Source organism: Haliaeetus leucocephalus, unplaced genomic scaffold (assembly GCF_000737465.1).
Source record: "Haliaeetus leucocephalus isolate CR32 unplaced genomic scaffold, Haliaeetus_leucocephalus-4.0 Scaffold162, whole genome shotgun sequence".
Classification (NCBI taxonomy): Eukaryota; Metazoa; Chordata; class Aves; order Accipitriformes; family Accipitridae; genus Haliaeetus; species Haliaeetus leucocephalus.
In genome coordinates, this window is record NW_010972598.1 from 2,580,662 (window position 1) to 2,608,571 (window position 27,910).

At 37.6% G+C, this 27,910-nt stretch overlaps 1 protein-coding gene across 2 annotated transcripts in view; it reads left to right on the top strand.

Moving 5' to 3' along the window:
* Positions 1-27,910, top strand: part of RGS7 (regulator of G-protein signaling 7) — a 261,391-nt gene that overhangs the window by 187,728 nt on the left and 45,753 nt on the right. For both annotated transcript variants that reach the window (XM_010562608.1, XM_010562609.1), the window contains exons 6-8: positions 10,846-10,910; positions 12,785-12,861; positions 13,001-13,082. In XM_010562608.1, the coding sequence (XP_010560910.1) occupies positions 10,846-10,910; positions 12,785-12,861; positions 13,001-13,082 (224 nt within the window). The remainder of the gene's footprint in view (positions 1-10,845; positions 10,911-12,784; positions 12,862-13,000; positions 13,083-27,910) is intronic.

Below are 27,910 nucleotides of genomic sequence, written 5' to 3' on the forward strand. Positions count from 1 at the left end.
TAACTTTCTAGTCACAGCTGATCACTGGATTGGGCATTGAGTTACATACCTTAGTCAGTAAACAGAAATCCTGTATAATCTGTCCTGGTTTTGCGTACCAGAAATAAAGAGTTAAACTTGGGATCACTTTCTTCATCACACAGGGAAGTGCCTTTGTTGAACAGTAAACATACTCGTTTGAGAGCTTTTGAAATTTAGATATAAGACCTGTAAAATATGTTCCAGTTGGTGAATTTAAGCTCTTCTGTTGCAGAGGGGTGAAGGAAGGGAAAGCCCCAACCCTGCCATCTCATTGCTCCTTCTGAGTCATGAGCCAAAGGTACAAGCCTGTAAGAAACCCACCCTCAGCTCCCCCACGCAACAGGGTCAGAGCATCACACTAGATCTACCTAAGGTGGCCGTGTGTCACCAGAATTGGCTGATGCTAGATCATTTGCAGGAAAACAAATTTTTGAGACACCTTTTCAATAGTGTTCTTATTATGTTAACATCTTCCAGTCCCAGAAATTAGCTTTTGCCTTGTGGCCTGAGGATTTTTTTCCGCTACCTTTCTATTAATATAAAGAGAGGGCAGATAGGGGGAGAACTGACTACAGCTGCTTGCAAAAAGGATCACATAACTGTTGTAAACAGTGGTCATCAGAGGAATACAGAAAAATCAAACAGATAATATTCATGAATCCAAAATAAATCCAAAGTAGAATTGAAACAATTTGAGGATATTAAAGGATAAATTCCACATCAAATACACTCCAAAGAGGTTTTGCAGATTTTCACAGTAATTCTGTTGCTTCCTAGAAAATACAATAAATAGAATTTATGTTAGTATGGATATGCAAACGCATTTCATACTTGTATTATGGTGCTGTGCAGTGCTTCCATTTTCATGGACTTGTCCCGAACAAGCTTGAAACTGCACCTCCTAAAACTAGTGACTGGCAAACATTAGGAGTCTCTCAAGGCCAACAAGAAGTAGGCTTTCTCTGTAGTCTTCCTTTATCAAAGGTATTAACAAAGCAAACCACTTTCTTTGGCATTGACCTAATTTTACAAGTCTTTGAAAACGCACTACAATTTTAATTTAATTTAAAAATGACTCCCAACCATTTACCATTACTCACCCATAGCTAGGCTACTGTCCAGAATGTAGCATATTGCCAGAAAAATAACTAGTCTTAAACTAGAAATTAAATGAGATTGAGATACTGCATGTGTTAGTTTATTACCAGAGCTAACTCAGAAACAAATAATCTTTATGTCTTTGTATAACATGTTAATATCTTCTCTAAAACATAATTTCTTGTTCCATGTGAGCTTGTAACATCAAATATTTTCTTTAAAAAAGATTTATCTGAAGAAAATATGAAGGAGACATGAAAACAGAATCTTCCAAAAAGTCAAGAAACTGCAGACCCATTCTCATAATAAAGCTACAGTGCAGTGTTATGTCTTGGTGGCAAAAAAAAAGGGGCTTGGATTAATTTATTGAATGTCAAAGTGGAATCATGCAGCCTTTGGTTTTGTTTGTAGCTATCAAAATATTGACCATCTGATCATTCTGAGGTTACTAGGAAACTGTTAATTTTCACAAAGTGCTGAAAATCTCCCTCCCTTTTTCTTGAAAATTTTGCTATAAGAGATGCCTCAAACTGCAAATAATTTCTAAAAAGGCAAGTTCTTAGGTTCCATCTGTTGAAGATACCTGTTTTAATGCCATATGTCTTGAAGTCCACCCATGTGGGACATGTTTTGTGTAGAATCCCATTAGTTTCAGTGGGATTTTATTAATGAAAAGAAGTATGCATAATAGTAATAATAATGATGATGATGATAATTTTTAATGCCAGTGTAGTTCAGATCACTTTGCATTTCCTTTGAGTTAAGTCACGTTCCTGAATTATGATTTGGTTTTGTGACAAATAGAATTGGATCTCAGTTCAGAAAACTGGCTCTGGAAATGAAGACAGCTAATGGCTGAGCACGTGACCTACCTGTAATCATCTTCTCTTTTCTTACAGATGTAATTTTGTAACTGACAGAATTTTTTTCTGGCAGATTAAAACCAGTTCATATCATTAAGAATTAATTAAATATGGAGACTTGTTAAGTCCATTGCATCTCAGAAACGGGAAATATAATGCCACATATGAAATTCTTATTCCATGTGCATTTGGCCTCAGTTGACATGGGATCTGTCAGGTTCTTTTGGCAGTTTAGTGTCTCACAGCTGTTGCAAATTTGAGGAATTTAGTTCCTTACTGTTCTCTTTTTTTGAATGAGATAAATAAAAACTATGAAATGTTAGGGAAAAATTCCATTCACAACAAAATAGCAATTATTTTTGTGTTTGAAAAGCTCAAGCCTAACCCTAAGCAAACAAATGAACATAGTTGTGACAACGTAAGAGGCTTATAAGAACTTCAAATGTATAAGATACGAAGAATTAGTAAGTTTTACTCATTTTCTCTAGTGCACTTTTGTTGATGGTTAGACTCAAAAGCATCTGTGACAGAGACCTTTTCTTACAGTTAACTGCATATTAAAAACAGAAGTACGTTTAAAGGAGAATAAAATTTTGAAAGTACCACAGTCGCTTATAGTGTTAAGGAGGTTTGGACTAATACTAGAAGATAAGAGTCAGCTGCATCTGTACAGTTGCAAGAGGATGCTGTTTCAGCCTTGTAATTTTTTGTGTGTACATTTCTCCCAAATGAGTTAAAGATGGAGGAGGATTGCAGAATCTTGATAGGTTATGGAAAACACAGTAAATAACTGATAACGCAACATGAGTTTAAGAGCACATGACCGTGTGATCTGTAAATGATGCTAAATGAGACAATTTTTCTATATATTCAAAGCAAATTCTTAAATTCTGCTACTGTGAAGAAGGACAAGTTTTGAAAATATACGTATTTTCAGTAGCCTTCCAGGTAAAGTCATGCACTGTAAAGGCAATCTTCTAGGAAATTAGAGCACTTACAGGGAAAAAAAAGCGCACTTTAATTAATTGCTTCCTTTAAAAGTGTAAGCTCTCTGTCTGGATAAGCGCTGCCTGTAAACTTCCCTGGCAGTTCTATAGATATTCATGACTTATCCAGTCTGAGTTACAGTAAGATAAGGAATTAATCTACTTTTGCTATGTGAAAGTTCTTGTCTCGTAGCTGTTGTCCTCCAGCATTTTTATGAAAGCAAAAGTCTGTCCTTTCTAAATTTTCTTGATAATCAGCTACAAGTCAGTCCGTACAAAACTTCCTTCCTAATGATACCTTCTTATTGCTTAAGACTAAACTGACAGAGACCTCTCTGTGTTCAGCTCCATTCTGAACATGAGCCATTGCACCTGGCTCATCTGCCTCTCCTCTGCCAAACCTGCAGTCATGCTAGAGAGTACATAGTGCACAAAAAGTAATTGCAATAATGTATCATGTTTTTCACATATTGAAAATTTTTGTCTAATTTTCTCTCTAGAGTTTGTTGCCTGCTTATTTTATGTGCCTAGCTTCAAATCCCTCTATGAAAATTTGATTAGTTCAGGAATTTCTCTCTCATTCGTCTTGCTGCACCCTTTTCTATGGAGTAACTGGCTAGAAGGAGAATTGTACAGAGGACGCATTATATACTTTCTTTGCCCAGATGCTCAGGCAGGATTCCCTTGGCAACAGCTTATTAGTAAGCAATTTGTGTTTGAGAAATACTAAGCTCTATTGCTTACCTGAACTCTGCTGGAAAACTGCATGTGCTCAGCATCTGTGGAAATCAATCCATAAATATGAGTCAGTAGCTTGGGGCAAAACTGGTAGCAGAGCAGGATTTTCTTCAATAAAAACTGTCAGATATGAATAAAAATTTATTTGTTAAAATTTATGCTGTAAGAATGAGGAGAAATTGACCAGTATAGTGTAAATAGTTTCTGGAGAGCTCTACAGTTCTATAAGCTTGAATCTTGATGCCCAGTTCCCATTTTTTCAATAGCTAGCGTCAGCCAGAGTGCGTCAGCAATGACTCCTGCAAGCAATCCTCTTAGGTCCTTAATAGAGATCCCTCCTTTAAGGACCTGTCTCAAAAATTTCTGGATTTCTATGTGTAGTAAGAAACAGACTCTTTCCACAAGACTCACGTAATGTACTAAATTGTTGCTAAGACTGCGTTGTGGCTCCTTAAGTGAGGGATTTTGCTTTGAAAAACTACATATACAGAATACATTGACTAAGATCCTCGTGACAGGCCTAAGTGAGGAGTACAGTCTATCAAGGAGAATAGTGCCTCAAGAAAATGTGGCTGGGCCCAGTGCTTGCTATGCATAAAATTTAATCTGTGCAGAACCGAATCAAATGAGCTTTAGGAAAGAGACTTGCATTAGCAGAAAGATGGAAAAGGTGACCTACAAGATTTTTTTCCACTCTGAATTTGTATGCCATTATGTTTCTCTGCAGAGCTACATAATTCACTCGTTAGGAGCTATCTCTGTCATATAAATGATGAAAAGGAAGTCTCACTTCAACAAGCATGTCCTGAATTTTGTTCTGATCCTTGCTAATTCTGACATTGACAAACCACCGCAGCAAGGGTTCTGTAAGCAGGAGGCATTTCCTGAAAAGGCTTTCCAGTCAGCTCACCACTTCAGAGTTTTGTATTTACCTGAATTATTCTTCCCATGAATGTGTAACTTATTTCCATAATATGTGAAGCATGGAAAATATGTTTGGCCAATGCATTTGTATGCACGCGTATGAAAAGGTAACTGACCCAAGTAGACGTTTTCCGCAGCATTATTTTAAAAGCATTACTTTAAAAGCATTGATAATCTGCATCTAGGTCCCCTATAAAGAGAGATAAAATTCCTTATCAGAATAAGTTCTGAGATTTATAAACATAACTCATAATTTTCAGAATTGCTTTCAAATTACTGTGTTGAGTAAAGTAAATAGGTTTGTCTGTTCCATTATCAATATGGAAATTAGAGCTTTCAGGCCATGAAGGGAGCAATGCCAACAAATGCTTTTTTCTGCAGTCATGCAGTCTTGCCACTGATAGTCCTTTGCAGGTGGGCACTGAGTAATTGCCCACTTTGTCAATTAATGGCCACCTTCTGATGCCATCCCTGTAGCTGATTTTTGCAATTTAAAAGAAAATACTCTCTATCTTCTGACACCCTCAGCCTTGTCTTGGATTGTACATGCCCTAAGTGGCTTCTATGCAAAATCAGCGTATTTGGATTTGTTGCATCTCTTCTTCTTAGAAGCTTTTTATCAAGTGCATTTGAGTCCCCCTTAAATCTGAGAGCCTTAAGAGGAGGTAGAAAGCTTTTTTTTTTTGGTGCCAAAGCAGGGTGTTAAATTCTTGAATGCAAATTTAAAGCATTATTATAACATAAGGAAGTATGAAATAATTCAATGGATGCAATTTTAAATTAATTTGACAACAGGATATTCTTCATCTGATCCCATAGTTTATGTAGCTTGGGTGACCTCTCTTCCATACCTCTTTTTGTCACCCTGCAGGACTTTCCCAGGCCAACGTCATCTGGGGACTTATGTGTTGAAGATGAATTTGCCTTTCTCTAATTCTTAAGCTTTCTGGTAGTTTGAAATTTGGTTTCTTTCTTGCCCTTGGTTTATGTAAGAAAGTCCATCTAAATCTATAATGAAATTGCATTCCTTAAATGTTATAGAAGTAGTGTGATCAAAGAGTAAAAAGTAGAGAAAGAGAGGAGTGTTTCAGAAGTTATGGTTTTAACCATTTGGCAATTTAGTGCACATAAGCTATCATGGTCTTCCTTCTAACTTAACGTTATTAACGCTTACTAAAAAGTGCAGTTCTTTTATAGGTACATGAGGCTGATTGGTGACCCCTTTGTCCACCTAAATGTTGTCACCTTTTTTCCAAGACTAAGGGAAACTCAATAGAAGTTGCAAAGAGCAAAAATTACTTTTTTTTAATTGAATAAAAGCAGAGGTGACCTAAAGATGATACAAATAGCCCTAGAAATCCTGATGTTCAAATAAGATAGTTGATTTAATTTTCTCCATCCTGCAGTTATGTTCTGTGCTGATTGTCCTGTAATTCTCCATCTGATGCAGGCACTCGCATATGCAGGGAGGACTTCTGTCTGCCCACAGGGCACTTGGAAACCCTTAGACCTTGCAGTGCTTTCTATTTTCTTTGCTCTTTAAACACTGACTAAGCATGTGCACACGGACTCCGAAACCGGAGTTTTGACTCGCAGAGAGTATAAATTTAATCTGGCCTCGGTGGAGATAATGAGTGTTCACTGAAAGCTATGCCCACCATCTGGGGCTGAATCAAGCTGTAGCCACTGGCACTGGGACAATTGTATAAGGACTTTAAGTTTGTGTACATGGTGGTGGATGTGTAGGTGGCATTACTCGTGGTCTTCAGAGGCCCAGTTGTACTTCTGTTGAATTTAGCTGAGGCTTTTTCTCTGCTGTGGTGATAGGGAAGATTTAGCCCATTTAGCAACAAGCTTAAATTCCCCATTTAACTTTTTGGTGAAAGCTCTGGGTTTTTTTTCAGTAAGCGTGTGTAACATAATGTGTACTTAGTCCAGTTTCTAGAATGAAACCTGTCATTATCACCATGATCTTATTTAAAGAAAAAAATCTACAGAGGTTTCTTAGGAGCTTTCAAGTACAAGTGAACAGTCAAGAATAGGAAACAAAGGTAGCTAACCATGAAAACGGGTTATTTTGGGTGTAACAGCTTAAAAAATTGCAAGAGGGAAAACCCAGACACCCTCTTCATGCAACTCTTACTAGAACACTTTGCAATCTCACTTTAAACTCTCACATTGCCCACATTTTGTGAATGCCTGAACAGAATTTTCAAGAGCGAGTGGTCCATATTTACTGCACAGCTACCAAAGTGTGTTTTCATACTGGTTTGCAGTTCAAATGTCCATTTATATGTATCACTGACCATCTTTCATTATGAAATGTTGTGTATTAATATTGCCTTTAAAATTATTGGCAAATCTGTTTTCTCATGATAATCAGTCACTTCAAAAGCTCAAGCTATAACATCTAATATATAATTCACTTTAGTGGAGGCAATTATGTTGATTGCAAAATCCATCAGAATACACTGGCTCTAAAAATAAGAGTGTATGTGGCAGTCCATATTTAGCAAATTGAGGTTATTAATCAGACCCTGTACCTTGCCTATCATTCATCTGTATGTTAAGCGTTTTTCAGCACCCTTGTCAGGGAGCGGCAAGAGAGGGCAGCTCTGCAAGGGAAGGTAAGCAAGAACTGAGGGTGGCAACAGTGGAGGCAGGAGCAATGGCCTCACCAGCAAAGTCTCAAGTAACCAGGAAGGTCCAAGGTCAAGCCAGGGCAGCATTGGTGAGTTACAGGGCTGGTTAGATGCGTATCTACAATGTAGTTCAAGCCAGGGCCAGGGGAAGGAGCTGGGCTTAAGCACAGGTCCTGGGCACAGGAGGCCTCAGTGGAGACCCTGGATGGGCTGCTCAGGGCAATTACATCTCCTTCATGTACTGAGAGCCCGGACCAGGGCCTTTGGGGTGTAGATAAATAGAGAGGGAAACAGAGGAGCTTTTAGTTGGAGACCCTTACTGCAGATCCTACTTCTGTATGAAGCTGTATGAAGCAGTGTAAAAACACTGACAGCTCATAGAAACCATGGGATTAGAAAAGCAGACACTGTCATGCTCTGAAATGCTGAGGGCTCATGACTCTGCTTTGGGAGGGAACCTGACTGACATCCTCCCCAGATGCTCAGGGTCAGGCTACTGGACACATGCAGTTATTTCACACATGTTTTGGTGCAGAAAAGGAGTGGCACCTCAGAAAGATGGGAGTATCTGCTATTTCAGATCTCATTGCTCTAAAAGTCAAAAGAACAAAACCTCATTTCTCTGTGTCTTCAAATGTTCTGGCTGAAAATGAGAGCGATTTTCACATTCTTCTTGCTTTCTAACATGCTAGCGAATTTTGTTATGGGCAAGCCAAAGAATATGATACCAAGAATGTGAACTGATGAACTCAAATTCCTGAGCTGCTGCCAGCTTCTTGTGTGACTACAAGTAGCTCTTAAATAGATCCTCAAACATGCACATCTATTGTTGGGATATAATTGTTATTGATGATATTGTTGGATGTAATTGTTAGCACGTAGCAATGGCAAATTGAGTCAAAGAGTAGGAATGTTCTTTAGGACTATTTTCTTCTACACTAGTGGATATGTTATATTTCCCAAATAACTAAACCTTTCTTGGGCATATTCTGCTTTATCCATACTGGCACATAGAAACATTTCTGACATAAAGTATCTAAGCCCCAGGTTTTATAACCTTTAGGCTCCTGAAGGGGAGGGGATCTGTATATTCCAGAGAAAAAAGGTCTAAGGGATGAACATGATTTCTTGAGTCTTGGCTAAGATATGCTTATAATGAAAAACAAATGTTCTTATATGGACTATTTGCTATGGAGTTGGAGCAAAACGGGTCATTAAACAAAGCCTGCAGGGAAAATCCTGCAGTACAGTCACACAGTGAAGGCAGAGTTTTCTTAGACACAGTATTAGATTAATAGTGTAGCAAGCTAATTTCTTTCTCCTGCTCCTGGTGACCTGGTGGATGTTTTGCCAGTGCTGAGAACTCTGTGATTGGAAGATGCTTCTTTGTTAAAACCTATCCTGACAGAAAGATGGACAGCCAGCCACCTCTGCAACAACAATTTTTGTTGAAGGTAGCAGGAGATGCTAATCCTAAAATACACCCAAAATGGGACTCAAGGAAGTGCTAAGCTAACTAAAGGTGCCTATACAGGGACCATGAGAATGTGGTTTGCAGGGGTTTAATCAAGTACAGAGAACAGAGTTTGTTTTGTTTCTGTTCAGATGGTGTTAGATTGGTTGGACCAGAGAAAATTTGACCCCTGGAATTCTCAGAACTGTCTACACATTTCTATTAAATATGCATTTTATTGCTAATATTTTCAAGGGGTTTACGATTTTTTTTTTCATGTTCAATGAAATAACTGATTTTGAAGGAAAAGAGAGGAAAATACTTCCTTGTAAATGGAGCTAAATGACAAAGACTGTCTCTCTCCTCAGTATTCCCTTACCACTGTACTGATTGTGGATGCAACCTAGGTACAAAGGGTCCAGAATTCATCCCCTCTTCTTTTTGTGACATTTCAGCATGCATGCCAATGCATTAGTGTAAGTGTATACTAATATTAAAATGCATGGAAACTGAGGCTATAGAAACTGTTCATCTGCTATACTTGGTGTGTGACGTGGATTTGTGTCTGTATTTGTAGATGCTGTAGATGCAGAAATTGCTTTGGAACCACAGGGGATATGGGAGTGCAGGGAGTAGAGAAAGAGACCATGGCTTCTTATAGGAGTGGAAAGTGAAAAAGTATGAAAGAATATAGACCAGATAACACACACAAAATGAAGGGGGGAAAAAAGACAAAAACTGCATTAAAATCTAACTTCATTTTACATCAAGTAACACCTGTAACTGCAGCTGGAGTTATTAGAAGTGCTTGTCATTAGTTCCACTGAAATAGCATCCACTGGAATGGGTTTGCATGCATTTGTATGTGACTTGTCAGAAATAAATGTTTTCATGGAATTGTAAAATATAATCAGTTTGACTATCTTAAAAATCAAAGCTATATGTAAGATGAGCACTTCCTTCTTCCTAGTGATTGCAAGAGTTAGGCTCCTATGTGAAGTTGTTCCTCTTTACTTGTAGTGGACAAGCTGGCAGTCAGGAAGCAAGAACATTCCTAACCACAACCAGTAAATATGGGCTCTTTTTGCTGATCATAGAGACCACAGATAAGTTAAGGTTTTCTTACCTGCACTGATCAAAAGATTCCTCCATCTCACACATGAGAAGGTGCTCTGAAAGTGGGTAAATATTGCACAATAAGGAATTGTGCTGCACTCATCATCTTACTGGTGGGGGAAGCTGTACAATATTCAGAGTTGATGTGAAGTATTTGTTGCTACATGAAGTCTATTGGAAATGTACTTCGTTCAGGGGTAATGGAGTGCACAAAGAATTCAGGATCAAGCAACATGATGTAAACCACTCTGCTGTTTATGTAGTCTTAAGTTTCATTTTCATCCCTGCATCCTTTCAGTATTTAGCTGTCAGTATTCCATTTTATTAGCTAGGATTCTGCTCTGTCTGAATGAGGTGGAGACAGAATAGCTCTGCTGAAGGATTTTGGATCCAGAAAATAAATGAAAGAATTTATTTTTCTCATTATATCTAACACATAATACACTTTTTTCATTTTTTGGTCTCCTATTTTCTGTTTTGAATATTGGTTATAGCAGACTAATCTGTATGAGACTTGAATTTTATCTAGAATTAAGTTTTAGCTAAAATCTTCTTAGGTTGAAATTTTGTGATTTCTAAATATAAAGTCAAAATAAATAAAACCTTGTATACATGTTCTTACAAACTTATTTGACTAATACAGTAGCAGTTCCTAATAAAATTCTTATGCAGTATGAGTTAAACACACAGTTTAAAAGATGTTTTTGCCATTTTTTCTTTAATGTGCTAGTTCCCTGGCCATTGAACAACCTCACCCTGAGTATCTCATGCATTTTGTATATGATGTCTGTTGCATAAAGTGGATTTTATAATTATTTAATGAATCTCTGTATCTGACCCACCATTTTAGTTACAATACTGGTAGCATTGATCCTGTATTTAAAGCTTTTTAGCATAGAGGGTGAAATCAAAACAAAAAAAAGCTAGCAGTAAAATAGAGATTAAGATTTCTGGTCTGCTGTGTTTGTGAGATAGTAGCAATTTGTGTTATTTTATTGTTCCAGCCGTTTACCTCTGCAAGCGGACAATGCAAAACAAAGCAAGGCTAGAGCTAGCAGACTATGAAGCTGTAAGTACCTGGGGAAAAGTAAATATCTCTGCTGGGCCTAACGAGCATGCAAACTAATGTTAAGCATGAGAACTATAGGCATTATTTGTGAAAATTTATTAGTTATCCACTTTTGCCAGCATGTGGGACTGGCAGCACTCAGTAGTCATACAGGCTGTTTGAGAGACTGTAGTGAAGGCTAGCTGGGCAAAAATTGAGATTTTGGCCCACCTGTAATCTTACTCCACTCTGATCATCATGCCAGGATCAGAAATAACTGGTCACAAATCCCAGATACACCACGAGTGTTTGAAAGCAATTGTACTCTACACCATGTAAGGTTTGAATGAAGGATCTCTGGCAGCATTTTCAAAAGCAGTTGGTAGCTGTAGAAATATAAATCTCGTTCTTTAAAGCGATGCTAGTGCTTGAGCCCTTATCCCATGAGTTAGATGAGAGGCAAAGAGGGTCAGACTAGAGGCACTTCGCACTCCCTGAAAGTTGTGCTGTGCCCCAAGCAAGGCAAGATAATTGGGGCCAGGAAGAGCCGGGAAAAGAGGGAGTTTGATTAGCTGATGAGGATGGCACTCGCTAAGGAGAGAGATGTCTTGAATTCCATCCCTATCCCCCCAAAAGCTCCTGAATTTTTCATGAAAATGTCAACATAAAATTCATGAACAGCCCCGGCTCTGCGCTGAAAGCTGTCCAGCTGTGCTACTGTGACATGATAGCAGGATAGTCAGCCAGGCCTCTCAACATGCCAAATACTCCAGCCGCAGCACCATGCTGACACACTTTATTGCTTCTTCTGGCACAAGCTTGCTTTTCAGTGTACTGCACTGTGGGGTATGCATAATTTTATACTTACATGCCTTAGAAAATTCACCTCCAGTATACAATCCACAAGAGCCTTTACTGGTATTGACAAGATCTCTAGAAAGTCTCCTCTTCAATCTCTGCAGTCTTTATTTTCAATAAGTATATCACAGAGGTGCATTTGCAATGCATAGAAATACAGTTAAAGCAACGCTTTTTGTTAGGAAGTTTACAGACAATTTTTCACTTAGTGTCAGTAAAAGCAGTGCATGAAGGTAACTGGGGTCTTTTTGGAGGAAGATAAGAATCTCAGGCTTCTTCATGTTAAGACTGCATACTGCTGCCATTTAAGCTGGCGAGGGAGAGATTGGAAAAGCTCTGTTACAGACAGTGAAGCTGTTCCAGCATCAGTGAAGGAAAGGATTCTGCTAAGATTTTGTAAATCTTCTTCCTGTTATTATTAGTAGGCTGTAGGATATATACATTTCCTGTACAGTAGTGAAGATCTATAGTCTGCATTTTTTTAAAATGAGGATAGCTGTGGAGGTCTTGGAAGATTCCTATACTACCAAAATATTGATAGTTTCTTATTGTTGTATTTCAAATAAACTGATAGGCAGCCAACATTGTTCAATGCAAACAATTTGTATAGATGACTGGTGGGAATTGTCATGTGGATCATCCAGTATGGAAAGTATGGCTGTTATCTTTCAGGGTTGGTACTTTCAAAACAAGAATGCTTCTTTGTATTATTACAAAATTAGTCAGCCAGCACCTACTATATGAAAATGCTTCAGAAATCCCGTGTTCTGCTGAAGGTTGCATGCACCCGTGTCATCAGAGTTTCAAAACTAAAATAGTTTTTGAATGACTCAAAAGTAGGTAGATCTAGTATTCCATCTTCTTTGGTGTCAAGCAAAGACTTTATATCAGATAAGTAAGGTATATTTACACTGGCACAGTTATCATGACTTGTATTGCACCTGGGGGGGCCAGGGGAGGAGGGAAATATAAGCTAAAAGCTATTAAATAGTAAATAACTTACAACCTAACCCACTAAAATTGTGATGTATTTTCAGGAGAGTTTGGCCAGGCTACAGCGAGCATTTGCTCGGAAATGGGAGTTTATTTTTATGCAAGCTGAAGCACAAGCAAAGTAAGTTCCTTCGAAGGCGAGTTTTGGTTTTCAATGCTCTTTGAAGGGAGAGAGGGAGGGCAAAGTGATGGGACACTTCTTATGTATAAAATTACTGTCATTAAGACCGTTTCTTTTAAACGTCCTATAACATTGACAGAGTCGACAAGAAGAGAGACAAGATAGAGAGGAAGATTCTTGACAGCCAGGAGCGAGCATTCTGGGACGTACACCGGCCGGTGGTGAGTGCCGGTGGGGCCGCTCTGCCTGTGAGCGGGGCCACTGATAAATGGCAGCTGCTGTGGAGCATCGGGGGAGCCTGGGAACAAGTAGAAGGGCTGGAGGGCCAGGGCTGGGGCCTGCCTCCCTTTTTTGCAGGATCTATAGTTTATATCATTCTACTGTTGAAGACTGCGGATGTGTGTACACTCAGTTTGGGGTTTTCAGTGAATAGATTTGTTGTGTCTGATTTCTTGAATCAGAAGATACCTGTCTTTGACTATTACCATCTCAAAGGTTTCCCAAGGTATGAGTCACACAACCAAAATTATCAGCATAGCTAAAAATACTTTTAAATAAATCTGACTTTTTTTTTTTTTAAATCTGCTTTTTTATTCACTAAGCCTTTCAACTTCACTCTGGTCATATTTCCAAGCTATTTTTAATGTACATAAAGGTTAGTTATTGTTGGCTTTGAGCTGTGGGAGTCATACAGTGTCTAAACAAGATTTGTCTCAGTTCCTTGTCAAAGTCCATCTGAAACAAAATCAAAATAAAAGGGGGGTCTTACATAACCAACTACTTTTGAGAGCTAAAATTTTGAGAAAGAATGTCAAATGTCACAAGACTTCCAATTAAACTGAGAGAACTCAGTAATCACACTTTTTTTGCTTTACTACAGAATTATATCTGTTTCCCTTGCCTAGAGTTAAGCTTTCATTTTCTGCAAACAGAGTTTGGTATCATTACTAAATATAGACCATATCTTCCACTGTGACACTAGCAAAAGATACTTAACTAAAACTAATTGTTCTGAGGAAGTAAAGTTAGGTGATGATACCTGTAGACGAGGTGAATAGAGTGAGAAAGTTTGAAACAAAAAATAATAAAATTGGACATGGTCAGCTTGCATTTGTGACTGTGGAATTCAAAGAGCGGTAGAAGAAATGGACTTTTAGGATGGATTTGGAAGGTCAGGTAGAAAAAATCATTTGAAGTGAAAGATTCAAACGACAGTCATTAGATGCAAGAAGACTGGGACATTATTGTATAGTGACTGGCATAAAATAAGGAAGGAGGACAGAAAACAGTCTGCCATCTGATGTTGAGGGAAGCTACATATAGAATAGACACAGAAAGTTTCTATAGACCTGAGAACTTTGAAGGTGCAGACAGCTTTTATATTGGTTGCAGAAATTGATCTAAGGGTTTTGAATCTCAGAATGAGGTGCTATTTCCAGGTTTGGCAGAGAAGACAAATTGTCGAACTTTCAAGTTAAGATATAGGCAGACAATAAGGAGAGAATTAGAGGGACCAGGACAAAAGGAAATTGAATCTGATTAAGAGCTTTAGCTGAACTGTGGATAAATCTGCCTGGTCCAGCAGATGTTTTTAATATGGCTGTAGATATAGCTAGGAAATATCAGAGGCAAAAGAGTGGCTTACAGTCAGCAATGTAGGCTCCTGACTTTAGGAGATATAAATAGAAGAATGGAGAGGTTCCTACTTTGACTAACCAGCTCCTCTCACTACTTAGTGAAATATTCATTTTGAAAACATTGTTATGAATTCACTGTCACAGTAAAAACCAGAAGGTTCTATTAAAAAGAATAAAAAATAAAGGAGGAACAGACTGAAAAGAGGAAGGTGATGCTAGAACTAATACAGTTTCTAATGGCTTTTCAAGCCCCCCCAAAGCCACCAGAAAACTCACAGAAATGTTGCTGCAACTCTGGAGAGCTTATTTTGGAAAATTAGGTAATGTTTGCATAAGAACCTGGGGTTAATGCTTATTTTTATTTACAGTTTTTCATCTTTTGATCAAAATTCAGAGGCTAGGGGCAGTGGCAATGTTGTTCAAAATCCACCCCAATTTAATTTGTTTTTACTGAAAATGAATTTTGAGAACCAAATATTTCATTATTTGCTTTTTTTGCTTAGATGAGTAAATAAGTATTTTTCAGGGTTTTTTTTGCAGGTGTCCTGGTCCCTAGTTGCTTTATTTATTACCTACCTGGCTACAGTCCTGGTACGGAACCTTTACATATAGAATATAATCTATGAATATTACATCTCCATTTTATTTCAAAAAAGAGATACTTCAAGGTGATGGGAGGGATAGCAGAGGAAAGCAGGCCATCAGTCCAAAAAGACAGTGCAGCAGTGCGCTGCAGGAATGGGAGACATGAACAAAGAACAGCTATATGACAGTGAAACCAAGGGGGTGTAGCTGCAGAAAAAGAGCATGATTTGGGTATCAGAAATGTCACTGTGACTGATTAGTTTAAAATAAAGGAAAAGAACGAAAGTTTGATGTGTAAAGAGCATTTGCCTCAAAAACCACCTTTATTTCATAGGTCCCAAGTCAAAGTCAATCCTGCAGCTGGTTACAGAAGCCCTAGAAGATTTATGCCATAGTCTGAGGCACAGACAGGTGCTTGAAAGTCATTCATGGCTATTACTTTTGATCAGCTGGCTGGCTAGTGCCCACAACTTTTTCCTAGGTTTTCAGACTGAGATGATGCTTGGAGATGGACCGGAGAAGGGGGATTTGGAGAGGAGTTTTTTCAAATAGTCACCTGTCCTTCAATTTTCTTTTGAGAGAGAGCTAAGAGAACAGTTTTGATGTCTTACTGATCAGTTTCCATTCCAATATTTATTTAATTGCAGTTTCACTATGTATTTAATTTTTTATTTTGGTGTGTATTTTAGTGTAATGTGGAGTGTAATCTCAGTCATTTCTGTAAATTCCAGTTGCTGCTTTATGTAGAAAGATTGTAGCTTGCAGCTATAAAGAACATGACTGAGCTTCAACCGTAGGTACTGCAGCCTGCAGAGACTTTCCTGAATAACTTTTAATCTTACTAGTTCAGATACCAATCATAGTAAAACCATGGAAATGTGTGTCAGGGAGACCTGTATAAACTCGCTTCAGATCCTGAGCAGCAGACCTAGGATAAAGTCCATGCTATTATTTCTAAGGTATAGCCAGTACCTAACATAGGTCTGAGATTAATATTATTCACATATAGTGACGCATTTCTCTGTTTGATGGCACAGTAAACATATCTTTAAAGCCTTCCTTTTCTTTCCACCTGCCTAGAAAGTATATAATTTTCATGATTTTGAAACTTCTATCAATAACAGACTGTGGAACTGCGTGAAAATTGGTTAGGAGGATTAGGGTGTTAGTCAAAAACCAGTAACAAATCAAGCTAAATCGGGCAAGTCAGTTCCCTCCAGGCAAAGGAAATTAGGAAGCTGCTCTTGTTTGAAAAGAAATGCCATGCTCCTGATTAAAGTCCTCATAAAAGAACTCATAGCTTTCCTGAATTATTATCTCTGTTTAAAACCCATAATCTTACACTTGTTAAAAAGGGACAAACAGGTACTAAAACAGTAAATCCCCTGAAACATTCTCAAACCCGCATAAAATACAGTAAGAGCAGAGTAGCTACAGCTTGCTGTAAAATTAACTCTTTTGGGTAGCAAGCAAGGACGGCTGCTATCTTGCTGCTGCAAACAATTCACTTTTCTTCCTGAGTTACACATTAATGTAATTTAAAAGAAATGCATAACAAGGGATACTTGTTGAGATTCAGATTAATTCAGAAGATAATGGGGGAAGTACCCTTTTCTCCTGAAAGTTATCTGTATACTTCTTAACTATAATAAGTTGAAAAAAACCTTATTTTCTCCAATGCTTCTGACCTTTGTCATCAGTCAGATTATTGGTTGTATTGCAGTCATATTTAACGGGTCTGTGTGCAGTTGTTTTTAAAATGAAGATGGGAAATACTCAACAGCTTTCTAAAATGTGCTAGAAGACTACACTGGTGTGTGTCCTTCTCCAAAGTTTAAACTCTGGCTATGGTTTAGTTATACTGTGATTTAATAAAGCATGAGCATGAGTCAAGGTGTGATCCAGTTCTTCCATTCTGCCACTCGTAGCTTGGTTAAACCCGATCCACAGGACTTCTCCTCCCATTGCTACCTTGGATTGTTGCATGATGGTGATCATTTTGCTTCTCTGTGAAAAAACTGAATAGCAAATATTGATAAGGGTTAGACTCAATGATCTTAAAGGTCTTTTCAAACCTAAATGATTCTATGAAAAGCAAAACCAATATTTGTGTGATTTAATACAGTAAGACAAAGTATCCAGGGTGGGTATGACTGGTGAGGACAGCAGCAACATTAAGGGCAAGTGTGGGTTTAAGATAATTCACTGATGATGTAAAATTCAGAAATATGTATGATTTCTGGACTTGGGGGTTTCATGCCATTGTTTCCTAGTAGCAAACTAGGAAAACAGTAATCTTTATATTTTTTAAACCTTGTCACATCCAACACTGTTTGCTTCTCTCTCTGTTTAGTTGTTTTATGAGAGTCTACCTCCATTAAGCTCATTTTATCTTTATATTTTAAAATTGCATTTTCTGTGGTCTGAACATGACCCTCAGCGTCTGGGCCAGTAGGTAATATTACCCAGGGTCTAGGGTCATGCAGCAGATACTTGCAGTTATTTGTTCTGGGTCTTCTCTTCTCTTCTCTTCTCTTCTCTTCTCTTCTCTTCTCTTCTCTTCTCTTCTCTTCTCTTCTTTTCTTTCATTGCTTTTGTTTTTAATGACTTTTCCATCCTGTCCTTCAAGATCAGCCTCAAAGACTCAGCAAAAGACTGCATTTAACTTGGCTAAGGTGGTGCAATCCTTCATTTCACACTTTGCGTGCTACAAATCCCAGACTTTTCTGGACCAGTCACTTGTTTAGCTAAAGAACAGTTCTGTCTGCTTTATCATAATATTTTCAGAAAGTTTTTAAACACCTCCAGGAAACGAATGTGAATCATGCCATCTAACTTCTCTAGTGATGTATCCACATAGAATTTTCATGTCCTCTTTTGCACCTGTTTCACCATATATCCTTACAAGAGAGTTACCTCTCCAGCAGACAGGGAATGCAGCCAAAGCAGCAATTGTCAGTCTTGGATAATTACGCTTCTGGTAATGAAACAAAGTCTTGTACAATGTTTTATTTTCAGAAAATGGTTATAATGTTTATGATCCATACTCACATCTGTTCGAGGCAGATATTTATAAACCTTACAGCTAGCCTGCTAACTAAGACCTTTACAGAAGAATTTGTATTCACATTATTTAGCATTGTTATTTAGTCTGGTACTTGAGTAAGGGTGGGACAGATGGGGAAAAAGTGCAACAAACTGAAAGTGCTCAAGTTAAAACTGAGGATTATGAAGAGGTCACTAGTTGTGAAATAGCTAACTGATGAGATGGAGGAAGGACACAGAGATGATGTTATGGTTTTTAGTAAGACCCAGTTCTGGCAGCAACTAGGAAAATAAGCTGAAGTAGTAAGGATAAGGAATTTTTTCAGTAAGTGCAATGTTTATACATTGATTTTTGTTTCTGTGGGAATTAAAGTTGCTGCTTTAATCCAAAGCATTCTGTCAAGGATCTTCTTGTAAGTCAAAAGGCAGATAATCAATTTCTAAGTGTTACCTATATTTGCCATCAACATTTTCAGGGACGTGTAGTCAGACTTTCCTGTTGTCATTTCTTTTCAAGTGAATAACCTAAATTCTTCTGTATAGAACCCGTAAAACAGCAGTTTCCTGCTTTTTGGGGTGAAAAAAATTGAGAAAGCAATAATGACTCTGAGTATTTAGCATAGGGGCAACAAACCAGACAAATTTAACAGGTTTCCTTATGCAACATTGTTGCAAATACTAGAATCTTCACATACACAAAAATCACATTAATACAGCCTTAATTAAAATTAATACTATTGAAGAACCTCTTGAATAAATACAGTGGATCTAGTTTCTGTACAATAATTTCTGGTTCTGAAAACCAGTCACTACAAACCTAAAATAGTCTATGGTAAATTAAGAGTAATTAGAAATTTGAAAATAATTGAGCATATAGATTCCATGCAGTAGTATATCCTTTAGTACAGCTTCTAGTTTAGTTTTGTATGACTTGTCTCAAAAATTAAATTTCAACATCCTTTTCATATGCATTTTGCATATTATGTGTTTCTCTGACACAAAGACCACTAAAAGAATTTTTTTTTAAGACATTATGATAAAATCCTGTTCTCTGAAGGTGAAAGCCCAGCTTTGCACTAGATCTGTCCTTAAACAAGCAAGTATGAACATGAGAACATGACAATCCCTGTCACAGTTCAAGATGCTCTATCTCCTATGGATTAATTTTACAGTTTAATTTATTAGTACTATATTTCTTGAAAATCTCTGTATCTCTTTTTCTCCTGTTTCAAGTAGGTCCTTGGTCTCCACAGCCACTGGAATTCCTTGTGTGTCTGATACTACTCAGGGAAAAGATCTGAACTCTAGTTTGAGAAGACAAATAGGTATAAATGGGAAACTGGTCCAGCATAGGTTCCTTTTTTTAGAAAGATACTGAAAATCTTTGAAATTTTAAGTGATCCTAAGTTCCACACTCAGTGAGACTTTCCATCTCATGGTTTGAAAACCATCTGAGTTTTACCATACTGCAAACATAATTAAAGCTTGATCAAACTAATTGATCATATGTCTCTCCTTTGTCTGATGGTCTTTGAACCTCATTTGTCTTGTCCAAACAAGAGAAAAAAATCTTAGTTTTACCCATTAATTGCACTCCTTGCCATGTTTTGATTAAGTCCACTGCAGAACAACAGTGGAACTACTGCTATTTTGATAGTAGTCAGTGATCTTCAAATAAATCCGTGAATAAAGCATGTATTGATTTTACTGATTGGCCCAAATGGCAAGTTTTCTGTCCTTTACATGGGGCTATCTACAGTGGGTTTAACTTATGCTTAAATACTTATGCCTTTCTCTGCAGTTTATCAAGAATTCATTATTTCTGCATCAATATATTTCTAGAGATGGCACAATCAGGTTTATTGCTCATTAATTTCTATTTAATAAATAACCCTGGAACTTTATAGTATTTATCTCTGTTCTTTAATGAGTCAAAAATGGAATTAGCTAACAAGGACATGTATTGAGCATTTAAATTCATTCTATGCTGCCTGCATAATTCTCTACTAAAACCTTCAACAGAACAGTTAATCCTAACAAAGCTTTTATTAATTCTTACGAATTAAGACAATCCCTTCCTTTGAAGGAAGCAGTTCAATAAGATTTGACACTGAACATTCTGTGGCCTGAAATACCAGTTCAATGAATTAATAAGAAAAAATGAAAAGCCGTATTTACTTAATTAAAAACCAATAGGTTGTACATAATTCTCAGCTGATATAGAGAGGTTTTAGCAGTTAAACTGTGTATGACTAACTTGTTTCCATAATACTACTTGACTGTAGATCTCTATATTCAGGGATATTTGCAGCATATTGTCAGATGTATCACAAGTTTTTAAAATAGATTCATATTAAGGAATATAACCAAATTTGAGGATATTCTATGCAAGTCCAGTTCCAAGTTGTATTCGCTTATTCCAGCATCACACTGAATCCATACATTGTATTCACCCTATATTGTGTTCCATAAAGGTAGTATTTAGTAGCATAACACATCTCATTTAAGATACATAATGAAAAGGCTGTAGGAATTGGGGAAAATATCTAATGCTTTATTAGAACAGGCAGGTTTTAATAATTTTTCCCTGAATACCTGCCAACCTTATGAGGCATCTGGGGAATGAATTCTGAAACGTGCTGCTACAGAATTTATACTTGAGAACAATCCTGGGATTTGCTTCCTAATCATTAAATATGATGTATAGGTGTTAATTGGAAGGAATAGCTGTACTTCCCAGATGAGCTAATTTCTAACAGAAGAAAGACTCCATAGGAAAAACTAGAAAAATTGTGACCTAGTTTTAGAGAAGTTTGGGTTGGAGTTCTAGGGAGGTAAAAACTTGATAGAAGCTGTACACAAAGTCATCATCAAACTTACATGCTGCTTAGAATTTATATATAAAGTTATCATGGCCATAATGGACTGTAGTCCTAATATTTCTTTCTGTGTTTGCTCCTTATTAGAACAATAAATGCAAGTGGGACCTCTATAAAAGCACTGTAGCTTAACAGCAGGTACCAGAAGTCCAGTCATAATGCTTGTGTGTCAGTGACACACCTGAATCAAAAAGGCATGTTTCCAAAGACATAGTTATGCTAAAAGTAGTTGTGCAGAAGCTGGGAATATGATACTATTTAAAAAAAAAAAAAAAAGGTGTGTATGACACACTCTTGGAAATCTAACTAGAGAGAAGAAAAGTTGGTGCTGGTCCCTTCTATTACATGATAGTGTCTTGATACTTTTGTAAATCTTACAGTGCCACTGCATATACGGCAAGAAAAAAACTACCTGGTATCATCAATTTCAACTGTGGAACAAAGACCGTATTCATTATGTAGCTAGACCCTGCAGTGGGGTTTGCAATTATTGGGTTATGGTACATTTGTGATAGATGGGCATAAGTTGCAAAATTCAAAAAAGTCCATTGCTTGTATCCTGATAATTAAACTCACCATAATATTTTTTCCTCTTTCTTCAGACATCTGCTAATTTACCAGGACCTTGTGACTAGCGATGTTGTCAAGTCCCAATGCTTACACACTTGATTTCTCAGAGTTATTTTCAAAGAACTGCTGAACCGAATGGAAATTGTAATTAAGCCATAGACTTTTGGAGAGGCTAATAAAGTTCACAAGAGCATTTCAGATTAGGTACACCTAGTTGATCGTAAATGAAACCCATGATTAAGTGCTTCAGTTGTAAGTAACAATATTTTTTTCCAACGAAAAGGAAGTGGTTCCTTTAGCCCAGTCCCCGTAACCACTGGTTTGGCTTCACTGCCTTGGGTGGTGTGACAGAGGCCAGTGAGATCCCCCCTAGCAGCAGTATCAATACACATTCCTACACAGTTGCAGGTTCTGGCAACTATGGCTACTGGGTTTATTTTTTCATCGCTTAGTTGTGGTTGATTGATCTCATAGTTATAAAGTGAGCTACATTTTAAAGAGCTTTCAGGTCCTATCAGATAACCACCAGAACAGTCTTCTGAAATTTGTAAAGGGTTGGAAATGTACAGCCCTCCTTTGACTGGACCTTAAGATAACAGCTGGTTTTCCAAATCCTGTTAAAAGACCTGACCACTTGTACTCAGCACATTTGAAATGTTTCTCTGAGACTTCCTATTGCACCAGCAAAGTCATTAATAGTGCAGTGCTTGCACTGCAAAACCTTTTTATTCATTGACCCTGAAGTGTGTAAAATGAGGTAAAACCCTAAAATATCTGACTAATCTATACCTAAACCTCAACTTTTTGTTATAAGCCTTAGCGGGTTCTGCACACTCCAGTAACTTCCATCTCTGGGAAATGAAAAATTAGTGCACTGCAGGAGAATATAACCTGTGTTTTTCTTTGTGAGAGCCTCGGTTTTAGCCATTACTGACAACTTACTCAATATAGGACTTTAATGTCTCCTTTGATGCTAGACTTTGAATGAGAAAAAATAAACTTTCCCACATAACCAGAGTCAAACTGGGTATTCCTCCAGCTAATAACTCCTTCGTTTGTTTGGGTTTTTTTTCAGCTGAGTACTGCTGGAATTTTTTTCTTTGCCTCATTTCTTTTTTATAATATTTCATGCCCTTATTCTCCCCTTGATTTTTTAACTACACACAGTTCAGCTAGCTACACAAGTAAACTGGAATATAAAAACTACAAATAAAAATGAACTCAGGTATTCTGCTTATCATTCACTGTCTATTTAGCTTCCTTTCCCTACTTTATGAGTAATATGAATAGTGACTGTTGAGGGTTAGAAGACTCCTTTCCTAGAAAAGTGACAGAAATAGCAACAATGACAGAAATAGCAGAATAGATTGTTGCAGAAGGCAACACTAACATTTGACACTCAGGAAATTTCAAATTTTAAGCTTACTATATTTGTGATAGTCTCCTGTTACAAATAACGTAAAAGACGGCTTTCAATCTCTGCCTTGTCTTTGTGTATCTGACTTTATCTTTTCCAACTGGAAGCGACGATCTGTCATGTTTGTATCCATGTCCATGATTTAAATTTATAGTGTTTAAATTTTGAAAACCTGGAGATCTTGAAATTTAGTATTTTGCCATTAAACTTAACAAGTTAGCCTATGCTTGCAAAACAAATAAAAAGATCTATTTCATAGTGTGTTGACACTGAAATGCAATGAAATTGTGTAAGGGATGTGAATCAATCTGCCTAAATATTTACTGCTTTAATGCACCCTGAATTTATGGGTGTGCATATTGAAACGAGGTAATTATTTTAAATAACACCTATGCATTTTTAGCTAAAGACGCTGTGAAATTACATTTCCTTAAATCATCGCAAGGTTTGTTTCTGTGGGTTGAGTACACACCACCAGCTGCCAGAGGGCAGAGGCAGCAGTAAGGATGCAAATACCAGTGTTGTCTTTCCGTTCTGCTTTTGTGGGGAGGGGAAGGCAGAGTGATGAATTTCACAGTGCTGTGAATACTTCATTGGAATGTTCTGTAAGGTGGATTTATTTGAATTTCAATCCCTGCAGTTTGTGAAGATCATAGGCTATACCACAGAAATGTAGGCTGAGAGGGACCTCTGGAGGTCCCCTGGTCCAACCTCCTGCTCAAAGCAGTGCTAACTTCTAAGTTGAATAAGTTGCCCAGGCCCTTGGTTAAACGAGCTTTGAAAATCACCAAAGATGGAGATTGCACAGCCTCTCTTAAGCAACTTATTCCCTTTTCTTATGAAGAAAATTTCTTTAGAGCTAGCTGGAATTTTCTTTACTGCAATTTCTGACTATTGCCTCCTGTCCTTTCACGGTACACCTCTGGAGCAGGTCTAGCTCCGCAAGCCCTCTTTAGGCAGCAGAGGACAACAGTTGGCTCTCCCCTTTTGCAAGAAGAAAAAAGTCTGTTCCTTCACTGGACTTTTCCATTTTGAATATACTTCTAGTGTTGTTTGTGGGGCCCGAAGCTAGTCTTGGTATTCCAGGTGTATCCTCACGATGCCGAGTAGAAAGAAACAATCACTTCCTTTGCCTGTCTGGCTGTGCTATTGCTAATGCAGCTGGGTATGTGGTTTGTCTGCATTGCTGCAAGGATATACTGCTGACTCATGTTCAGCTTCTCCCTCAGATCATTTTCTACAGAGCAGTGATACAGACAGACAGTTGCCAGCCTATTGAAATGCATGAGCTTATCCCCTCCCACATAAATGGGTGTATTTGTCTCAGATGATACAAGAAAACTTCTGGTTAGTCTGGCTTAAGTAGATTCACAGTTAAATTACCATATTCTTTAAAAAGAAAAAACCATCAAAACTTAAACTGATGTCATTATAAACATTAATTTACTGTCTGTTGAGAATTTCACACTTAAGAGAAGTACAAGTACATCATAGCAAACAGATTTTTACACAAAAAGGTGTTGACAGTAATTGATTTTGGCTATGTGGCCAGGCAATAAAAAGGGCCCTTGGAGTGTGCAACTTTGTACAGCGAACAGACTATAAATATTAGGTATTCTACACTATTTGGATGGAAATGTACCATGGCTAAAGGATCCCATTTGATGTAAACAACAAATTCTTCCAAAGAGTTGCTACAGGTGTCAGAAAATTAATTCACTGTTAGCACTATTACAAGGGCTTAATTAATTAACTCACTGTTGCCACAGTTTTCAGGGAAAGATTATGAATATCGAGTGGATTTTTTTTAACTAAACATACTCTCAGGTGGCTGTCGTTTTCAAATGTTGGCGGTAGCCAGATCCAAGCATGTAAATTCTTGGATCTGGAGTTCTTGGACCTCCTCTCCTTGCAGAGGCAGCTTCCTCCTTCCACTGTGTTTCTTGGCAGAATCCTATTATGCAGCCTCCTAGACAGCATCAATAGAAAGTTGTGCTGCTTGGAATTCATACTAATGTGATTATCCAATAAGTGAAGTAGAGATTTAAAAATCTTCTATATGTGGTTTTTATATATTATTTATCTGCATCCATTTAGCTCAGCAGTGAATTTATCAAGACTGGACTGACATGTCCTTCGCTGTAAATTAGTACAATGGCATTTGTACTTTGAGATAAGGACATGCTAACAAATTGATGAAAAGAAACTAAGATTCCTTTGAATACATAACAGTTTTTCAGCCAGCTATTTAAAAACAGATGAGGGCCAAATTCTACCCTGGTTATGATCTTGCTGTATGACAATTTCAACAAGGTCACGAGACTTTTCTCGGGGTTGGGGGGGGAACTGTTTTCATACAGAATATTAGTCCTAAAAGAAATAAGCATTCTATTTACACATATAGAAGAAGTTTCAAGTCTTCCAGGAAATCTGTTTGAAAACTATTTACAGTATTAGTATGCAAATTATATACTACACACTAAATGGGAATCTTGCAGCAGAGCACTCTGACAGGCATCTCACTATTTGAACTATGGTAGTCCAGTTAAAGAAGCAACACAAAAAGAAAACACAGCTGGATGTAATTGTATCCAAACAGATAGTTATTATGTTAATGGGGGCATATGAATAAAATGAAATGTTGTCCAGCAAAGGTTTTCCCACAAAGACTCTGTGTTATTTCAGCAAGATGTTCAAATAAGGCAAGCTTTTGTGTTTGTTTTAATTGAAAAGATGTGTGATATTTAATCCTAAAAATTGACAGATTGAGTGGGGTGGCACCAGAGAAACAATAAATCCCATCTCATATCAAGTATCATTTTAATAAATACTCTTCAGCTGAGAAGAAAACATGAATTTTGACCCTGATTACATTAGGTACTTTCAGTGATATAATTTAAATCAAATTATGAGAGCAGCATTGTATAGCAGTAGTGATATCTGCCTTAAACTCCTGTTGTTACCCCAGGCTGTCAGGGTAGCGATACACCCTTTTGCTGCCTTCCCTTTTGCACTGAAGCTTCCTGACGCTTCCCTGCCTGTACCTTCCCGCTGCTTCCCCTCCGTCCCACCCTCGTCCCGTTTCTGCCCCCGCAGCCTCCCGTGAGTGCCCCTGCTCAAGTATGCCGCGGCAGCTTTACTTCAGCGTCAGAGGTTGGAAACAGCCAGCTGCCAGTAAGAATCCACTAGATGCTGTAGAAGGGCAGTACTGGCCTGGGTCTCTTTCCAACCAGCAAAAAGCTTCGCCCCTGTTTCATTCCTAAAAACCGCCCACAATTTCTTGTTGTGTCCCTCGCATCAATCTGCGCGGCTCTGGCACATAAGTTACCTGGGCAAGGTGCTTGATCTGTTCGTACCAATTTACTGCCGGTGGACTTGAGATCTTAGAAAATAAGAGGCTTCGGATGAGGTTTATGCCCTCCTTTTTTTTTCTGTGTCCCCCCCTCCATTTTTAGGACATGCTTTTAACAAACCATAACTCAAAACTAAACAAATAACAGTTTGTCCCTTATGTAAGTGTGCCTGCTATTCAAATGGTTGCATTCAAGGGCTGTAGATATTGTTAAAAGCCCATGTCTTCTTCACTGCCAGCTGCTGCCATAATCCTAAAGCAGATACATTGTTTTCTTTTTAACTTTATATCTCAGTATACTGCCCTGTGAAATTGCTTTCTGCCTTTAAATTGACCAACATGCAGAATTTTGTATTTTTCAACCTGTCGTCGTCTTTGCAAATCACAAGTTATTCTGAGTTAAGAAACCTACCATTTTTGTTCACAGGCACAAAGTGTACCTTCCCAAATCTAGCTCAATACGTATGTCAGATGCAGTCTTGAGAATATTATCTAAGTGCCTATTTTTATTCTTAGTGATGAGGAACCGTTTATACTGCAAATGTAATATGATCATACACACATTAATTTATTACTTTAAAATAAAAACTTCTTTATTAATTTAAAAATCATGCCGGATAAAAAAATCAGTCTGATATTTAAAATATTTTCCATAAGCAAGGTACCATTGGCCTATTTGATGAAATGTATTTGTTTCTTGGCTCTGCCTATATAAGAAATGTTTAAAATTTTTGTCTGTGAATGTTTACAGTCACATCAAGCATTTTACATTATGATAAGAAGACAAAGCTTATATTATCAGTGTGATACTAAGCCCAGCTTGTCTGTCTGGCAAGTAAATTCTGCATCTAGCTACTCCCATTAAAAAAAAAAACAACCTACTTTAACCAAATATCTGCTCCCACTAGAGAGCAGATTTTGCACTTCCCGCTCTCGGTGGCAAATGTGAGTCAATCAGTAGGTAAAACCCACCTCAGAGCATAACACTTATTATTAGTTGTTTCCAGCAATGGGTAAAGAACAGATTTCTGCACAGAGTTCATACTTAGAGGCAAGTGTCAAAGGAAGGTGAATTAGGAGAAACTAGAGGACACGTGTCCTTCTGCATGCTACAGAGTTGTGAGAATGAGTTTTTGAAGGCCAAATCAGATGTGTTGAGAGTCATTCTGTTTAGGCTGCCAGTCCTCTGGTTACGCTGCTGATGCCTGGTTTTGTCTTTGGGGTTTTTTAAATTTTATTTTCTCAAAAACCAAATCCCATTTTGGAAATTTTTTTTCATCTTTTTGAAAAAAAGATCATCTTTAAAAAAGATGACGCAAATCCAGATGCTCCTGAGGGGAGCTTGGGGTTCACAGCTGAGGTGGGTATTGTGCAATTCTACTTATTTTGTCTCATTAGGTCAACCATGCTTCTTAGAGCTAGAATGCACATTGTATGGCTTCCTTGGCAAAACCAAAGCAGAAATATATGATTTGTTCCTGTTATTTTGAGAATTTGTTTTATTTCAAATACACGATGTCATGAGCTCTAAGCTTGTGGTCTTCAGTGTCTGACTCCAAAATTC